The sequence below is a fragment of the Schistocerca piceifrons genome, chromosome 6 (assembly GCF_021461385.2).
Source record: "Schistocerca piceifrons isolate TAMUIC-IGC-003096 chromosome 6, iqSchPice1.1, whole genome shotgun sequence".
NCBI lineage: Eukaryota > Metazoa > Arthropoda > Insecta > Orthoptera > Acrididae > Schistocerca > Schistocerca piceifrons.
The window spans coordinates 592043368-592062375 of NC_060143.1; the positions used below are offsets into that span (position 1 = coordinate 592043368).

Genomic DNA, 19008 nt, shown 5'->3' on the forward strand with positions numbered 1-19008 from the left:
TTTTACAATTCCCATAAGGATAACAAGCCCCAACAATTTTCTAAGTTCGGGTCCCATGTTGTTGTTGTTGTTGTTGTTGTTGTTGTTGTGGTCTTCAGTCCTGAGACTGGTTTGATGCAGCTCCATGTTACTCTATCCTGTGCAAGCTTCTTCATCTCCCAGTACTTACTGCAACCTACATCCTTCTGAATCTGCTAAGTGTATTCATCTCTTGGTCTCCCTCTACGATTTTTACCCTCCACACTGCCCTCCAATGCTAAATTTGTGATCCCCTGATGCCTCAGAACATGTCCTACCAACCGATCCCTTCTTCTAGTCAAGTTGTACCGCAAACTCCTCTTCTCCCCAATTCTATTCAATACCTCCTCATTAGTTATGTGATCTACCCATCTAATCTTCAGCATTCTTCCGAAAGCTTCTATTCTCTTCTTGTCCAAACTATTTATCGTCCATGTTTCACCTCCATACATGGCTACACTCCATACAAATACTTTCAGAAACGATTTCCTGGCATTTAAATCTATACTCGATGTTAACAATTTTTTCTTCTTAAGAAAGGCTTTTCTTGCTATTGCCAGTCTACCTTTTATATCCTCTCTACTTCGACCATCGTCAGTTATTTTGCTCCCCAAATAGCAAAACACATTTACTACTTTAAGTGTCTCATTTCCTAATCTAATTCCCTCAGCATCACCTGACTTAATTCGACTACATTCCATTATCCTTGTTTTGCTTTTGTTGATGTTCATCTTATATCCTCCTTTCAGGACACTGTCCATTCTGTTCAACTGCTCTTCCAAGTCCTTTGCTGTCTCTGACAGAATTACCTCAAAGTTTTTGTCCCATAACATCGACAAATCTGATTCTTTCTTTCTTTCTTTTTTCTTTTTTTTTCCAGTTTCCTTCTATTGCAATTTTGACTGTAATACTTGTTGGTTTCACTAATATATTCAAACAGATCATTCCCAATATATAATTCTATGATATCCATGACACTCTATGTATCTTTGGGAAATATGTTTGGATCCATAGATCATTCAGATTTATTATTGGTCCTCGGTAAATCAAAGTTTGACCACTGTGCACTATCTTCTTCGTCTGATTCATCTGAATCATTTGGTAACTGTAGCATTCACCGAATTCTTCTTGGACGTATTTCCTATCTTCCAACAATTCTGCTTCACTTTCATTTTTTTGATATCCAATGTCTTCTTCCCAATTGGCCAAGTCGTCTGGAACGTCAGACAAGACGTCCATGCATTCATCATAAATAATCATATTGTCTCCTTCGTCTGCCATGATGAAAGGGCACAAGTACTTATAAAAACAAAAAACGTGTTGGCATGTGTACCTTTTTGTTACCTAAACAAGACACCAACATAATGTAAAAGATACTAAAGTGCTGTCGCCGGCCAATGCGCGATACTATGCTCATGACACCACTGTGGTGTCCCCGGCCACTGAGAGATACTATGCACATGACACCACTGTGATGACACTGGACATCGATTGCCATTTCACACACGACACCACTTTGGTGTCGCAGGCCGTTGACCACTATTTCGTGCATGACACCGCTGTGATGTCACCAGCCGTCGACTGCTATTTCACAGCACGACACCACTGTAGTGTCGCTGGATGGCGTAGTGTTAAGATATCACTCCATCCATCCGAGGTCAATTTCTTTAAAAATATACCACTTTAGTTTCCCTAGTTTTTTTGTATCATCTAAACAACTGAAAGCCTTGGCAAGATGCCAAGAGGTTAAGTTTTCTTGTTTAATTATACCAGAATTAAGTTTATGAGATAACACAATGCTTTTTCAACAGACACCAATACATGCTATTTGTAAAATGTTATTGTCAAATACAACGTTCAATATTCTATTTACAGCTAACCTCTCAAAATAAAACAAAAATTGAGACCAGAGAAAGGGAGTGGATGGGTCCATAATTAGAGGCCATGTACTTCTTTCTAATTTTATAAATGTATAGTAGAACCAGGTAGTTAGTATTTCACAAAATACACCTCAACTGTCGACCAGTTATAGAGGGAGCTCAAGAGGAGAGCAACCAGTCAGCACACAATTTGTACTCTGAATGAAATACCAAGGTAGTCAGTGGAGTTACTGCTTTCTCAGTGACCTAATGATTTGTCTGATATGTTTTACAATTGATTTGGCAAAACTGATACCTGTTGTTGGAGTATTCAATTCCAGTCTCAATAAGGCAAATGAATCTCCTTTAAATGGTTTAATTTTTGTAGCTATTTTTCCAGCAATTGTTGTGAAAAAGTCATTGAATTAAGTTGGCAATGACTTGAATTTATTATATTTTGTCTCACGGTTACTATCAACAAAGGCTCTCAAAATAATTTGCCTTACTGAGTTTATTCATTTCATGTTTATAATGCTCAAAATTGTATAAGCACAGCTGCAAGAGCACAAAAGACTAATAGCCACGCCCCATCCAAGTGGCTGTTTGTGGGTAATGTGTGAAGGCTTGTGACTAGCTGTGAAGGATGCTTAGATATCCACACCAATACTCTACAAATCAGTGTGGAGTGCTTCCCCTTGTACCAGTTTTTATGGCTTCTTCCCATTCCACTAACTTATGGAACACAGGTAGAATGATGGTTTAGACACACCGGTGCACTCTATAATTAGTCTAATCGTGTCCTCAGTAGTATGAAAGGAGATGTCGTCTATTCCTAAATTCATAATTTAAGCCAGTTCTTGGAACTTTGTATGTAGGTTTTCTTGGGATAGTTTGTTTCTGTCTTAAAGCAACTGCCAGTTCAGTTTTTTCAGCATCTCAGTGACTCTCTCCCATGGGCCAGACGGCCCGTGTCGGATCCTCTCCTCTGCCACCAGCTTTTCTGAACCGCGTACATGGGAGTTATTCTTACAACATATTCTCCACCATAATCAGCCTGGCCTCAACCTATAGTAACTTATTGTCCCTACAACCTCCACTCATCAGTTTCCACCCACTGTGTCCTATCATCTCCTGACTATTCACATCCACTCACCTTCGCTAAATGTCACCGTCTGCCAATGCACCTGACCATCTTTCCCCTTCCCTGCTCCTCTCTTCTCCTCCTCTCCCCACCTCCCTGCCCGTAGCCTGCCGATGCTGTTCCTGGCAGTCTTGTAGAGTCTCGTCTAGTCACTGCTCACTCCACCAAACAGTGCTCTTCTCCGCCCCACCTGTACCCTGCTATCCCTCGCCATTCCCTGGCCCACACCAGATTGCCACTCGACATTATAGTCACATTCAGTGACGGCAGTCGTGTGTGCACAAAGTGTGCTCACTTGTGTGAATGTGTATTTTTGTTTTCTTTTGTGAAGAAAGCTAAATGTCTAAAAATCTTTTCATTGTGCCTGTCTGAAACTCAGTGTCACCTTTGTGGCAAGTAGTAATCTATCCTTTTCCTAGTATTATCAACCTAAAGCAATTTTCATGCTGATTCCAAAACTTATCTTAAATTTTGCAAGTCTAATATTTTCAAACTAATTGGATTATGAGTTATATTTTACTAATATTAATTCAGCTGATGAATTTGCATTATAGATGTATGTGTAAAACATGATATTTTATTCTCCAGCATCAGTTGAAGAAATGCTACTTTTTAAAACAGTCATTGAAATGAATTCTGAAATTACACAACAGCTTCCTTTGTTAACATATGACACAATTTTGGAACTAGGCAAATGAAACCTATTATATTATGGTTTTTGTTGTTACAGCTCCTCTCAGTTCATGGTAGGAAAATATGGGGTGATGAATTAAACTGGTTTCAACATCCAAAATATGGATTTCTTACAGGAATCCTAAAATAAAATTTCAGAAGGATTGTATAGTATCTACGGAATAAGCAAACAATCAACAGTGTTGTTCTGTTGTTATAAATATATCTAACGTATTCACCAGATAATAAATTTAGGTTACAGTTAAAGAATTTGTTCTTGGTGCCACAATTGAATTTTTTGGTAACTGATACTCAATTATGAAATGGCATCACACTCTCCAGTCAAGATAAGAAGTTGTGTCCTCCCTATGAAGAAATCCTCAATGCAGTCACAAATTTTGCTTGCCATCCCCACACTTTTGATAATAACTGTAGATTTGGTACTGAGTAAAATGCTTTTCAGAAATCATGAAATACTGCATCTATTCAACTGCATTGATCCACCACTTTCAGAATTCATGTAGGAAAAGTATGAGGTGGGTTTCACATGATCAATGCTTTTTGAACCCATGCTAGTTGGCATGGCGGAGGTAATTCGGTTTGAGATACTTCACTGTGTTTAAGCTCAGAATATGTTCTAAGATTTTTTGTATGACAGAATTTTTGATCACATTGCTATCCCCACTGTCTGAGCATTGTAAGTTATAAGACACTGTTCAAAAGAACAAGGTAAATGTGTATCAAAGTCCTGTATGTTAAATCTATTTTGGGCAGTACCTGTGGTCTTATTGCATGGCTTGAGACCTTCCCTTTCAATATAGGCAACAATTAAAACTATTCACCATCTACTGGCTGTGTTATGCGTTACAGTGTCAGGTGACACTTCAGAAGGAAATAAGAAAGTATCAGTGTCCCAGTGTTTTCTTGTGAGGTACAGAGACTGCAATTGTCATTTGCAGACATTGTATTCAATCAAGCTCATTTAATGCAACAGCTTAATGCAGTGCAACTTGCAAGGGCAGTCTGTTTGATCCAAAAAGGATGGACTTTGAGTCTTGTTGCTGCAGACGGCAATGTCTCTCCACAAGTCATCCATAGGCTGTGGACATGCTACAGGGAGACAGGTCAGTACAACATCAGTTGGACAAGATTACTAACACATTACAACCCCACATGAAGACCGTGCATTGCAGTGGATATGAATACAGCCAGAGCACTACAACACAATCTCAGGAGGCCCAGTGGAGCCACTGTGTTTGATCAGACTGTAATGAATGAGTTACTAGACCCAGATATCCTGTTTGAGTAAACTGCCTGATACAACAACATCTTGCTGCTTGCCTTCAGTTCTATCGTTCCTATGTCAACCGGCAACTTCGTCACTAGCAGAACATGTCATTAGCAAATAAGTCCAGAAATCCTCTGGGGCCAGATGATGGCCATATTCATGTGCATGGAGAGTAGTACCTGTGAAATGTTGTTCTGGAAACTGACAGATTTCCAATGTTCTGTGATATTTTGGGGAGACTTCAGTGTTGATCTTGTCATCGTACATGGTCGCATTACCACCAGGCAGTACATCAAGCATTTCCTGTTGGACATTTGGTGGCTGCCACATATGGTGGTGGCCCTGAATTCCCTCTAATGCCAAGGCCTATGTGGCAGGTGTCAGCAGGGATGTCTTGAGAAGCCTGGATACTGAAGTAATTGAATGGCTGGCAGTGAGTCCTGACCTAAAATCCATAGCACATATGCAGGACATGTTTGACAGGTGTGTTCATGGTTGTCCTGTTTCACCACAGACTCTCAAATATCTGTATGGGCTCTCATCGAAGTATGGAAACGGATACCACACAGCGACCTCCATAGACTTACATGGAGCATGCCACGCTGGCGTCAGGCAGTGATAAACGCTCATGGAGGTAGACAGTGGCTCCACTGGGCCTCCTGAGATTGTGTTGTAGTGCTCTGGCTGTATTCATATGCCACCACAATGCACGATCAGAAAATGAAAGAGATAGAAAACTAAAAGGGAGTAGTCACAGTGAAGAAATTTTGAGGCCAAAGAAATTATCATGAATTAAGGCCAGGTGGGTGAACTAAGGTCACATTGTAACACCATTGCCAACTGTGGAGTTCTGAGAAACTGGTGTCTGGAGGAAGAATCCAGATGGTATGTGTGGTGAAACAGGCACCAAGGTCACGACTGTCATGTTGTGCTTCGAAGCCAGCAACGACAGGATGGCCACAGCAATTGTGTTTACTAATAATGGTAATAACAAATATTCCAGCAAGAACCTGCAAACAAAGAGAGATTACATCTCTAAATGGATATGCCATTTAATATATGTACAAGACAAATGTTCACAGCACTCCCAGCACTCAGTCACATAAAAAAGGGTTATCATGACAAATCCTGAAGCAAATGGATGTTACAGATATTGGATGGTATTCTTGTGGCTCACTTCTGCTATCTTCTTCATAAACTGGAGTGGCCTGTGCTTTCTTACAACTACTGGGCACATATTTTTGTTCAAGGACTCTACAATAGATTATAGCTAAAAGAGGGCCTAACATAGCCATAAATATGGTACAGAACCTGGTAGGAATACTGTTGGGCCCAGGAGATTTTTTAGGTTTACTGATTTCAGCTGTTTCTCAACACCACTGACACTAATATGCACATAACTCATTTTTGCAGTGGTGAAAGAATTTAATTAGGGCAGTAATTCTGGATTTTCCTTTGTGAAAAGGAACATTTGAAAACAGAGATCATTATTTCTGCTTTTGCTTTTCTACTCACAATTTCAGTTACTGTATCATCAGTTAGTCTGGACACACACTTTGGCATCACCAACAGCCTCTACATTATGAACAGAATTGAAAGAGATCTTTTGATAATATTCTGCTATGTAATCATTGGCTGCTACGTAATCATTGAAAGCTTCACACATTGCCTTCTTGACAGCCAAGGGCATTTCATTCATCATCACAGCATCACTCTGTCTATAGTCCTATGCCCTGTTTTGTATCTGTTATGCAGCAGTTTCTGCTTCTTTAGAAGTTTCTATGCAATGACTGTAAGTTATTGAGGGTCATTCTCATTGGTTCATAGTCGTGTCACAGTCCTTACACATGCTCCTGTCAAGAGCTAAGTGTTTTGATTCTCTTTTTACCTCTTTATCTAGTTTGCTAAACATATAAATTATTCTATTTGTTTTAGTTGCCCTTTGTAGTTTGGCAACAAAACTGCATTATCATCATGAATAGCAGTTTCAGTGCAGACACTCTCAAAGATGTCAGGTCTGTTTGTTGCCATTAGATCCAATCTATTTCCATCATGAGTGGGCTTCCAAACTATTTGTTCAAGGTAATTCTGAAAGAAAGCATTTAACAATGTTTCACAGGATATTTTGTCACATTCATCACTCACAAAACTGAAATTTTCTCCAATTCATTATTAGATGATTAAAATATACCACAATCATGGAAGTATGGCTGGGGAACTTCCATACTAATGAACTTTGGTTTTTTCTAAAGATTTTGGTCACACCTGGAGGTGAATCTGGTGTTTGGTAAAAGGATACTATTATAAATATGTACCCATTTGTGACACTGAGTCTTCACAAAACAATCTCACATGCAGCTTAAATTTCTATCTCCCTGTCGGTGGATTTGAGTTTCTTGTCTACTGAAACAAATACATTGCCTCCATTCACCATTAACCTATGCTTTTGATTTTCCCCAAAAATATCACTGCTATCAGTTTCAGGACTCAACAAGCTTTCTGTATGTAGCAGTAAGTCAGTTCCACTGCTTTTGAGGAGCCTTCCAACTCTGGCTCTCGACTGTGAACGCTTTGGCCTACTTTTTAGGAGCGCTTCCAACTCTGGCAGATTATTGGAAATGCTTCAGTAGTTAACCACTAGGGTTTTAATTATCTCAGAATACTGACACTTTATATTGACACTTTCAGGTCTCCTACAGCTATCGTTATCAGGAATGGATGAAGAAAAACTTTTCGTGCATCCCACAAGCAATCAGTTATCTTGGTAGTAGCCTCCACAGTGTTTAATCAACCACTCAGTCATATACTTACAATATCAACTCTCTTCAGGTGTTTGTTGTGGCCATCGGCACTTGGTGGCCTCTTCTCTTCCAGCTCTTTCTGGGTTTCCAATATCTGTGATACGAGATGCCCATGTTGTGCACCAGGAACTGGGCCATCTGCTGGCACCTGAGATTGCTGTCAAAAACAGTGCACCAACTTTATTTTACATCTGACAGTAACGTATTTTCTGTGCAATGAAAAAATTAAACATTAAAATGTTATAATGTACACAATTTCAAGGAGAGGGTGTGAAGTTATGCTTATTATTAAACTGAGTACTTAAGTATAATATTTTCAAACGTCTACTTCAAAAATAATATTTGTGGAATTAATAAACACCTGTGGTTGACATGGACTGCACAGAGCTATGGCCCTTTTTCTAACTTAAGTATACACAACCCTAGAAGCAATGAATGACACTGCAATCTCTCTTTGATGTGGTTATGGTAATTCTGATGTGGTTCCTCAAGAAGAGCAGCAATCTTTTCAGTAGTTGCAAGGGGACAACAGTTTGGATGACTGACAAATCTAGCCTTGTAACATCAACTGTGTTGATACATCTAACAGCTGAAAGCACGGAGAAACTACAGCCCTAATTTTTCCTGAGGGCAGGCAGCTAAATGCAGTTAAATGATGATGGCGTCCTCTTGGGTAAAATATTATGGAGATAAAACAGCCCCGTATTTGGATCTCCAGGCGGAGAAGCATATCGTCATTAGGAGGGGGGAAAAAAACTGTTACTCTATGAATAGCAGCATGGAATGTTAGACCCCTCAATCAGGCATGTAGGTTAGAAAATTTAAAAAGGGGAAATGGATAGGGTGAAGTTAGATATAGTGGGAATTAGTGAAGTTCAGTGGCAGGAGGAACAGAACTTCTAGTCAGATACATATAAGGTTATAAATACAAAGTCAAACAGAGGTAATGCAGGAGTGAGTTTCATAATGAATAAGAAAAAAAGAATGCAGGTAAGCTATTGTGAACAGCATAGTGGACACATTATCATTGGTAAGATAGGCTAGAAGCCCACATCCACCACAGCAGTACAAGTTTATATCCCAGTTAGCTCCACAGGTGATGAGTAGACTAAAAGAATGTATGATGAGATAAAATAAATTATTCAAATAGTTAAGGAAGACGAAAATGTAATAGTACTCGGGGACTGGAAGTCAATAGTGGGAAGAGGAAGAGAAGGAAAAAAAGTTGTTAAATATGGACTGGGAGGGGGGGAGGGGGGGGGGGGGGGGGAGGAGTGAAAGAGGAAGCTGCCTGGTAGAATTTTGCACAGAGCATAATTTATCATTGCTAACACTTGGTTTAAGAATTGTGAAGAAGAATCTACGCATGGAAGTGACCTGGAGGTTTCAGACTGATTATACTGTATTATGGTAACACAGATATTTTAGTACCAGATTTTAAATTGTAAGATATTTCCAGGAGAAGATATGGACTCTGACCACAATTTATTGGTTATGAACTATAGATTAAAACTGAAGAACTTGCAAAAAGGTAACAAATTAAGGAGGAGGATATTATAATATCCCTTCCCCAGGTTAATTAAAACAATGTACTAATTCTCTCTTGAATGAATGTGTACTGTACTGGGCAACAGTGCATATAGGACAGTAAATCTTTGATGAAGGCTGTTTGGTTGAATAACCCTCGTCAAAGATTTACTGTCCTACACTCGTACTCTCTGCTGGAAGTATCACTTTGCCACGAAGAAAAATGATCCTAATCCTACTCCTAATGATCAACTCCCCAAGACACTATCCAAATTGAACCCTGCCTGGAACAGTTCCGTCCTCCGTCATAGCGGGACCCACCTCCTCTTCCTCAAAATCACCCTCTCCAAACCATCCAGGAATTTCTGACTTCCAGCCTTGCCTCTCAATCCTTCTTAAAAAACCTTAATCCTACTCCCAACATCACCACTGCTGAAGCCCAGGCTATCCATGATTTGAAGGCTGACCGGTCCATCGTCATCCTTCCGGCGACAAGGGTTCCACGACCGTGGTACTTGATCGTCGGGAGTATGTGACTGAGGGACTGCGTCAGCTTTCAGACAACACCACATACAAGGTTTGCCAAGGTAATCCCATTCCTGATGCCCAGGCGGAGCTTCAAGGAATTCTCAGAACCTTAGGCCCCCTACAAAACCTTTCACTTGATTCCATCAACCTCCTGACCCCACCGACACCCCGCACCCCTACCTTCTACCTTCTTCCTAAAATTCACAAGCCCAATCATCCTGGCCGCCCCATTGTAGCTGGTTACCAAGCCCCCACAGAACGTATCTCTGCCTATGTAGATCAACACCTTCAACCCATTACATGCAGTCTCCTATCCTTCATCAAAGACACCAACCACTTTCTCAAACGCCTGGAATCCTTACCCAATCTGTTACCCTCAGAAACCATCCTTGTAACCAATGATGCCACTTCCTTATACACAAATATCCCGCACGTCCAGGGCCTCGCTGCGATGGAGCACTTCCTTTCACGCCGATCACCTGCCACCTTACCTAAAACCTCTTTCCTCATTACCTTAGCCAGTTTCATCCTGACCCACAACTTCTTCACTTTTGAAGGCCAGACATACCAACAATTAAAGGGAACAGCCATGGGTACCAGGATGGCCTCCTCGTACGCCAACCTATTCATGGGTCGCTTAGAGGAAGCCTTCTTGGTTACCAAAGCCTACCAACCCAAAGTTTGGTACAGATTTATTGATGACATCTTCATGATCTGGACTCACAGTGAAGAAGAACTCCAGAATTTCCTCTCCAACCTCAACTCCTTTGGTTTCATCAGATTCACCTGGTCCTACTCCAAATCCCATGCCACTTTCCTTGATGTTGACCTCCACCTGTCCAATGGCCAGCTTCACACGTCCGTCCACATCAAACCCACCAACAAGCAAAAGTACCTCCATTATGACAGCTGCCACCCATTCCACATCAGACGGTCCCTTCCCTACAGCCTAGGTCTTCGTGGCAAACGAATCTGCTCCAGTCCGGAATTCCTGAACCATTACACCAACAACCTGACAACAGCTTTTGCATCCCGCAACTACCCTCCCGACCTAGTACAGAAGCAAATAACCAGAGCCACTTCCTCATCCTCTCAAACCCAGAACCTCCCACAGAAGAAACACAAAAGTGCCCCACTTGTGACAGGATACTTTCCGGGACTGGATCAGACTCTGAATGTGGCTCTCCAGCAGGGATACGACTTCCTCAAATCCTGCCCTGAAATGAGATCCATCCTTCATGAAATCCTCCCCACTCCACCAAGAGTGTCTTTCCGCCATCCACCTAACCTTCGTAACCTCTTAGTTCATCCCTATGAAATCCCCAAACCACCTTCCCTACCCTCTGGCTCCTACCCTTGTAACTGCCCCTGGTGTAAAACCTGTACCATGCACCCTCCCACCACCACCTACTCCAGTCCTGTAACCCGGAAGGTGTACACGATCAAAGGCAGAGCCACATGTGAAAGCACCCACGTGATTTACCAACCGACCTGCCTACACTGTGACGCATTCTATGTGGGAATGACCAGCAACAAACTGTCCATTCGCATGAATGGACACAGGCAGACAGTGTTTGTTGGTAATGCGGATCACCCTGTGGCTAAACATGCCTTGGTGCACGGCCAGCACATCTTGGCACAGTGTTACACCGACCGGGTTATCTGGATACTTCCCACTAACACCAACCTATCCGAACTCTGGAGATGGGAACTTGCTCTTCAATATATCCTCTCTTCCCGTTATCCACCAGGCCTCAATCTCCGCTAATTTCAAGTTGCCGCCACTCATACCTCACCTGTCATTCAACAACATCTTTGCCTCTGCACTTCCGCCTCGACTGACATCTCTGCCCAAACTCTTTGTCTTTAAATATGTCTGCTTGTGTCTGTATATGTGTGGATGGATATGTGTGAGTGTGCGAGTGTATACCCATCCTTTTTTCCCCCTAAGGTAAGTCTTTCCGCTCCCGGGATTGGAATGACTCCTTACCCTCTCCCTTAAAACCCACATCCTTTCGTCTTTCCCTCTCCTTCCCTCTTTCCTGATGAGGCAACAGTTTGTTGCGAAAGCTTGAATTCTGTGTGTATGTTTGTGTTTGTTTGTGTGTCTATCGATGTGCCAGCGCTTTCGTTTGGTAAGTCACATCATCTTTGTTTTTAGATATATTTTTCCCACGTGGAATGTTTCCCTCTATTAATTTGTCCATAATGTAGGTTTTTTATGTCGATAAATCCCCTTCCTCCTTCCTTTCTGCTTAATGTGAATCTTTCTGTTGCTGAATGTATGTGATGTATTCTATATTTGTGGCATTGTGATCGTTTAAGTGCTTCTAGGTATGTGTTACTCCATTTCACTACTCCAAATGAGTAGGTCAGTATTGGTATAGCATAGGTATTTATAGCTTTTGTCTTGTTTATTGCTGTCAATTCTCTTTTCAGTATTTTTGTTAGTCCTTGTCTATATTTTTCTCATAGTTCTACTGTAATATTTGTATTGTATATTCCTATTTTTGTCTGTATCCTAGATATTTATAGGCATCTGTTTTTTCCATCGCTTCTATGCCCTCGCTGTTGTTATCCAATATGTAATCTTCTTGTTTAGTGTGTTTTCCCTTAACTATGCTATTTTTCTCACATTTGTCTGTTCCAAAAGCCATATTTATATCACTGCTGAATACTTCTGTTATTTTTAGTAATTGGTTGAGTTGTTGATTTGTTGCTGCCAGTAGTTTATTATTATTATTATTATTATTATTATTTTCAATTATTCCCATTTAAGAGAGCGTTTGAACTTGAATTCCTTTATGATGATTGTTTATGTTTATTATTATTATTGTTTATTATAATTGTTTATGTTTATTATTATTATTACTGTTACTACTATTATTTTTGTATCTCCAGCAATGAGAATTCTTCTTCTGAATCTTGGCGATGTTGATCCTGGGACTCCACAGCTGCAGCGATCAACAATCTAGTATTGATGGGTCTACACAATATCAAAGAAAAATAGGAGGGGAAGCAAAATGGCAGCAGATCCTTAATCATTGAAGCAATAATAAATCCACATCCTGGTTACTGAACATTACTTTTGAGAAACAATGGCAATGTCGCTCGTCACTGGTTTTGATCGGTGTTATAAATTCGATGCAGGCTCTTGAAATTATTTTCACCACAGGATGTAAATCTTGCTGGTAAAACTTTAACATATTTAATGCCCAATGTGAAGTGTCGGGTTTTTAAAAGAATGAATTACCTTTTCCTGTTTTGTTGTCTTTGATGGCAATTATATTTGCCGGTTTTTCATCAAGATAAGCTCTTTCGAATTACAATTGTTTTTAATCCTTCCACTTTTTCTATACAGATATCATACATTAAAGTCGCAATTCTGATTGCAATGGCGGACTATCCCTTTCATACAACAATATATATCTCTTTCTCCTACTGCTAGGAAGTCAACACCAAAAACAAAAAAATAGAAATTACATCCAAGTCGGCTAACAAAGCCAGAGATACAATGTACAACAGTCTCATTTTAGCATCGCTGCTGCCACTTGCAGCCACTGTATCTTTGAGTGTCAATATTACTTTTGTGGCGGTGTTCGTAGCGACAAACACTTGGCTGTAGAAATGGCTTACGAAGTCACCGCCACACTTTTAATAGCGGGCCGACCGGTCCGCTGGAACAGTGAACAGAAAGATGAATACCCAAACACTCTGATTAAATAAAAGTCGGTACTTATCGTTATTGATGAAGATACAGTAACACAGTAGTGAACTCGGTGTCTACAGAAATCTGTCTAGTTCGAGTCGAAGCGGCTAGGTCAGCGTCGGCTGACGACAAACAACAACTCTGCTGCGATGAACACACAACTGACTAACAAGTACACAATTCGGTGGCGAGTATACAACTGAGCGGCGAATACAGAACTGTCCTAGCGCTCGCGACTCCAGCGCTTAAGAATCCAGAAGCCAGCAGTGGCGCGCGCAGACTTGCGGCGATTTCCTGTCTCGGTGGCGCTGCTTATGCGGACGGCGTCCGTACTTTGATGCTGCCAACCTTTTGGCAGCGGGCTCGGTTGGCATTACTGGCTAGGACATAACACTCCTCCCCCCCAAATCGCCGCACCATCGTTGAATAATGACGTGGCGAGCGTCGACGGCGGGGGAGGGGTCCGGCCGCAGGCGTAGCAGAAGAGACCGGGGCGGAGACTGTTGTCGGTGGCAGTCCCCGGTCCGCACCCCAGCATTGGCTGCGGGGGGCCTCGGGAAACACCGACTGAAAACCGAGGTCAGGGCGCACGCCTGTGACCACGGGCGCAGCTTCTGGTACTGGACGCGACGGGGCGTCGGGACCCACGAAGAGAGGCAGCGTCTCCTGACGCTGCGCCGACGGCTGCTGAGTGGGCGCCGGACAAGGCGCTGCGGTGTCAGACTCCTTGGGGGTGCCCAAGGAAAGCGGCTGCAGGACAGGCTGCACAGCCACCGCTTGGGAAGGCGGCCCGGCTGAGGGGTCGACGTCCATCAGCTCCGAAGGCGGTGGCGACTGAAGAGGGACCGCAGGCGCCGGAGCGACCACCCGGGGCGCTCCCGGAGGAAGCTGCGCGGGAGGCATCAACGGGACGGGCTGTCGGCGTGGTAGCGGCGACGGCTGCTGCTGCTGCCCTGGGGGCGGCAGTGAAGTCGGAAGGCGCGGCTGGAACCCGCCGCGGACCAAATCTGTGGACAAAGAACTAGCGGCAGAATCCGGGCGGCCAGCGCGGCGCAACTGGTTCTGATGCCTCCTGTGCACCCCAGTAGCACCTTGAACAGTATAAAAACCGCGACCCTGGACACTTATCACGGTACCACGTTCCCAACGACGGCGACCGTGATAAACTCTGAAAAAAACGGCGTCGTTGCGCTGAAAACGCGTGCGATGCTCAGAAGCGGCGGGTCGATCCGGGGGGTGCAACAACCGTAGTAGGGTGCGATGACGACGGCCGTGGAGAAGCTCCGCAGGCGAAGGGCCGTCGCGTGGCGTGGTCCGGTACGACGACAGGAACGTCATGAGGGCCTGCTGACGAGAGTGCGTAGCACGAAGGCGGTCCATGTGATCCTTGAATGTGCGTACAAAACGTTCCGCTGCACCATTCGATTGAGGGTGGAACGGCGGAGTAAGAACATGGCGAATGCCATTGGCAGAACAAAAACTTTCAAATTCAGCAGAGGTAAATTGTGGACCATTGTCAGACACTAAAACTTCTGGAAGACCCTCAATACAAAAAATTGAAGTCAACGCCTGTATAGTTTGTGCAGACGTTGTAGACTGCATGGGCACAACAAACGGAAAATTACTAAATGCATCTATAACGATGAGCCAACGAGAATTCCAATATGGACCAGCGAAATCAATATGTACTTGCTGCCAGGGACCGGCAGGGCGTGCCCACTCAAAATAGCGTTGAGGCGGAGCAGCTTGGTGGTCGGCACACGTCGAACAATCTGTAGACATCTGCGTAATCTGCTTATCAATGCCGAGCCATGTACAATGACGGCGGGCAAGCTGCTTGGTGCGGACCACTCCCCAATGACCTTGATGCAACAAGTCGAGGACCTTGGATTGGAGCACTTGGGGAACCACTACACGAAGCTGGTCATTCTCGGTGCGTAACAGCAAAACTCCGTGCGAAACAGACAACAGATGACGTTGCGGATAATAGCGACGAACCACAGGATCCGATATGTCCTTTGCCTTGGACGGCCAACCACGTTGAACAAAACGTAATAGTAAACTCAGATGAGGATCCGTAGCTGTCTCACGTGCCACCTGACGATAATCAATCGGAAAATCCCGGAGGGATTGATGCTCATCGGCGTCAATCTGATGGCAAGAGTCTTCAGAGGAATCGAAGACATCATCCGCAGCAATCAGCAATCTAGAAAGCGCGTCAGCGTTTGCATGATGAGCTGTAGGGCGATACAGTATCTCATACTGGTATTTGTAGTAGTAGTAGTAGTAGAGGTGTTTGTGGGCGCACGACAGCAAGGTCTTCAGCGCCCGTGCAGCATCATAGTGAGACGGGTGTCAAGAAAAAAGAAAACCTCAGAACAGGGACATAAAACGGAACAGAGAACACGGGGAACAATCATCGAAAAAATGGGCTCACCCACACTGAAGTGTGGGATGATGCAGGGCGTCAGCAGTAAAACGTGGACAATACAGGAAGAAAATGGTAGAGAGAGCTAAAACATTGGAGCAGATGGAAGTGGCTGGCTGACCACAAGGAAAAAAGGGAGGAGTCAGCCACTCTGCAACACACTAAAACCTCCAGCCTAAAAGTTTAGGCCAGAGTCCAGACACATCACAAAACTTAAAAACCCTTGCCACACACGTCTCATCGTCAGCTAAAATACAAGGGAGATCCCCAACAACCTGTGCTTCTGCCCTTGCATCACGGTATAAAATACAGTCGATTAAAATGTGCCGGACAGAGATGTGCACACCACAAGTGGCACAAAACGGAGGATCCTCCCGCCGTAATAAATAGCTATGCGTCACAGGACAGTGCCCAATCCGCAGACGTGTGAGGGCCACCTCTTCCCGCCTGAGCAACCGACAGGAGGAACGCCACGGCCGAGTGGTTGACTTTACCGACCGCAGTTTATTGGCCGACACCGCCAGCCATTCGGCCTCCCACAACTCCATGCACTTCCTATGGAGTGCAGCGATGACTGACTGCAAGGGGATAGGACACTGGACCACATCCTGCTCTCTGCAGGCCTCCTTGGCAGCCCGATCAGCCTGTTCATTGCCCCATATGCCGACATGACCAGGCACCCAGCAGAAGGATACCTCTTTACCCCGCTGTTGGAGCAAGTACAGTTGGTCATGTATCAACTGGACCATCTCCTCAGTCGGGTATAGGCTCTGCAGCGATTGTAAGGCACTAAGAGAATCGGAGCAGAGAAGAAATCGATCGCCCCGAACACGATGCATCTGCTCCAGTGCCTTCAGGATCGCGTGGAGCTCCGCTGCGAAAACGGTATATTCAGCAGGGAGGCGAATCCGGGTGACACGATCAGGGAACACCACAGAACAGCTTAGGGAAGTCTCCTGTTTCGAGCCATCAGTATAAACGACAGTGAAACCGTGATCCACGTCTAAAATGTTAAAAAACAGAGATTGGAACGTAAAATCTGGTGTGCCATCTTTCTTAAAACGAGTCAAATCTAAAATAAATTTGGGACGCCGGAGGAGCCAAGGTGGAGATCTGCTCCAACCGCGACGTAAAACACGAAGACCAGCCACAGACATCGCAGCGAGGCAATCCTGTGCGCGAATCCCATAGGGCTGCGTCGCACGTTGCCGGTTATGAAATAACCGTGCCAGAGGAGGCTTAGCAACGGTATGGTATGCAGGTGTGTACGGTGTGGACAAAGTTTTATACGCCTGGCGTACCGTAAGTAGCCGTCGTCGCATATGAAGTGGCGGTTCACCAGCCTCTGCACAGAGGCTTGGTATGGGGCTAGTTCGGAATGCCCCAGTGGCCAACCGCAGCCCTTCATGGTGGACAACGTCCAAAATCTTTAAGTACGAAGGCCTCGCAGACCCATACACCGTGCACCCATAATCGAGCCGAGATCGCACAAACGCCCTGTAAAACTGGAGCAGACAAGTCCTGTCAGCTCCCCATGTACTGTGGCTAAGACATTTTAAAATGCTTAAAGCCTGAAGCGACCGTCGTTTCAGGTCTTTAAGATGAGGTAACCACGTGAGCCTCGAGTCAAAAATGAGACCCAGAAATCTCACCGTGTCTTTAAAAGAAAGAATAGTGTCCCTCAAGCGCAACTCAGGAAAGGGTAAAATCGAACGAGAACGGTTAAAAAGAACACATACAGACTTCTCGGTGGAAAACTTAAATCCACTCTTCAGCGCCCAGTCATCCAAACGCCTAATCGTAAGTTGCAACTGACGAGTTGTCGTTGCAAGGCTTGAAGAAGAGCAGAACAAAGAGAAATCATCCACAAACAAAGAACACTGGACAGGACTTTTCACCATGGACGTAATGCTATTAATAGCGATGGCAAACAGAGTCACACTTAAAACGCTACCCTGAGGGACACCGTTCTCCTGCTCAAAGCGATCAGACAGGACGTCACCAACTCGGTATCTAAAATATCGTGGCGAGAGGAAAGACTGAATAAAAAGAGGAAGACAACCACGAAAACCCCATTCGTGAAGCTGCTCCAGGATGAGACGCCGCCAAGTGGTATCGTAGGCCTTCTCGATGTCGAAAAATACACCTATAAGGTGATGACGGCGTAGGAAAGCTTGTTGGATAGCCGCCTCCAGGAGGGCAAGGTTATCGAAGGTGGAACGAAACCTCCTGAACCCACACTGAAAGCGACTAAGTAGTTGCCGGGATTCTAACATCCAGACAAGGCGGCGGTTGACCATCCGCTCCAAGGTCTTCCCTATGCAACTAGTGAGGGCAATACTACGGTAGCTACTTGGGCTCGAGCGGTCTTTCCCAGGTTTTAAAAAAGGGATTAAAACTGCCTCACGCCACGCGTCAGGAAAGTGACCCGACGCCCAAATGGCATTAAAAAGTGCGAGGAGGATTTCTTTGTTGCGCATTGTGAGGTGCCATAGCATACTGTAATGGATCCTGTCGTGACCAGGGGAAGTGTCACGAGCTCCAGACAATGCAGAATCCAGCTCCCACATAGAAAAAGGGCAGTTGTAAACTTCATGAGAGGTGGGCTGGAAGTTCAGACTACACCTCTCAGCAACCGCTCTATGGCGCTGGAAACCGGGATCCTGACTGGTTGTGGCAGTAACTGTCGCAAAATATGCTGCCATAGTCTGGGCAATGTCCCGCGGATCTGTGTGGAGAGTGCCGTTATTCAGTACAGCAGCTATGGGGCATCTCCCTCCTCTGCCAGAAATTCTCCTAATGGTCTCCCACACAATGGAACTCTTGGTGGAACGATTAACGGTGTTCAGGAACTTTTGCCACGACCTCTTCTTGCTCTCACGAATAATGCGGCGACATCTCGCCCTCGCCACCCGAAAGGCAGCAAGATTCTCAGCAGTCGGCCGACACTTGAACCGCCGCAGAGCCGCACGCCTGGTCCTGATTGCAGAGCGGCATTCGTCACTCCACCAAGGCACAGGTGGCCTTTTCCGGTGAC

At 44.3% G+C, this 19008-nt stretch overlaps 1 protein-coding gene across 3 annotated transcripts in view; it reads right to left on the reverse strand.

Moving 5' to 3' along the window:
- Positions 1-19008, reverse strand: part of LOC124803045 (TRAF3-interacting protein 1) — a 265079-nt gene that overhangs the window by 25382 nt on the left and 220689 nt on the right. For all 3 annotated transcript variants that reach the window (XM_047264163.1, XM_047264162.1, XM_047264160.1), the window contains one exon: positions 7790-7936. In XM_047264163.1, the coding sequence (XP_047120119.1) occupies positions 7790-7936 (147 nt within the window). The remainder of the gene's footprint in view (positions 1-7789; positions 7937-19008) is intronic.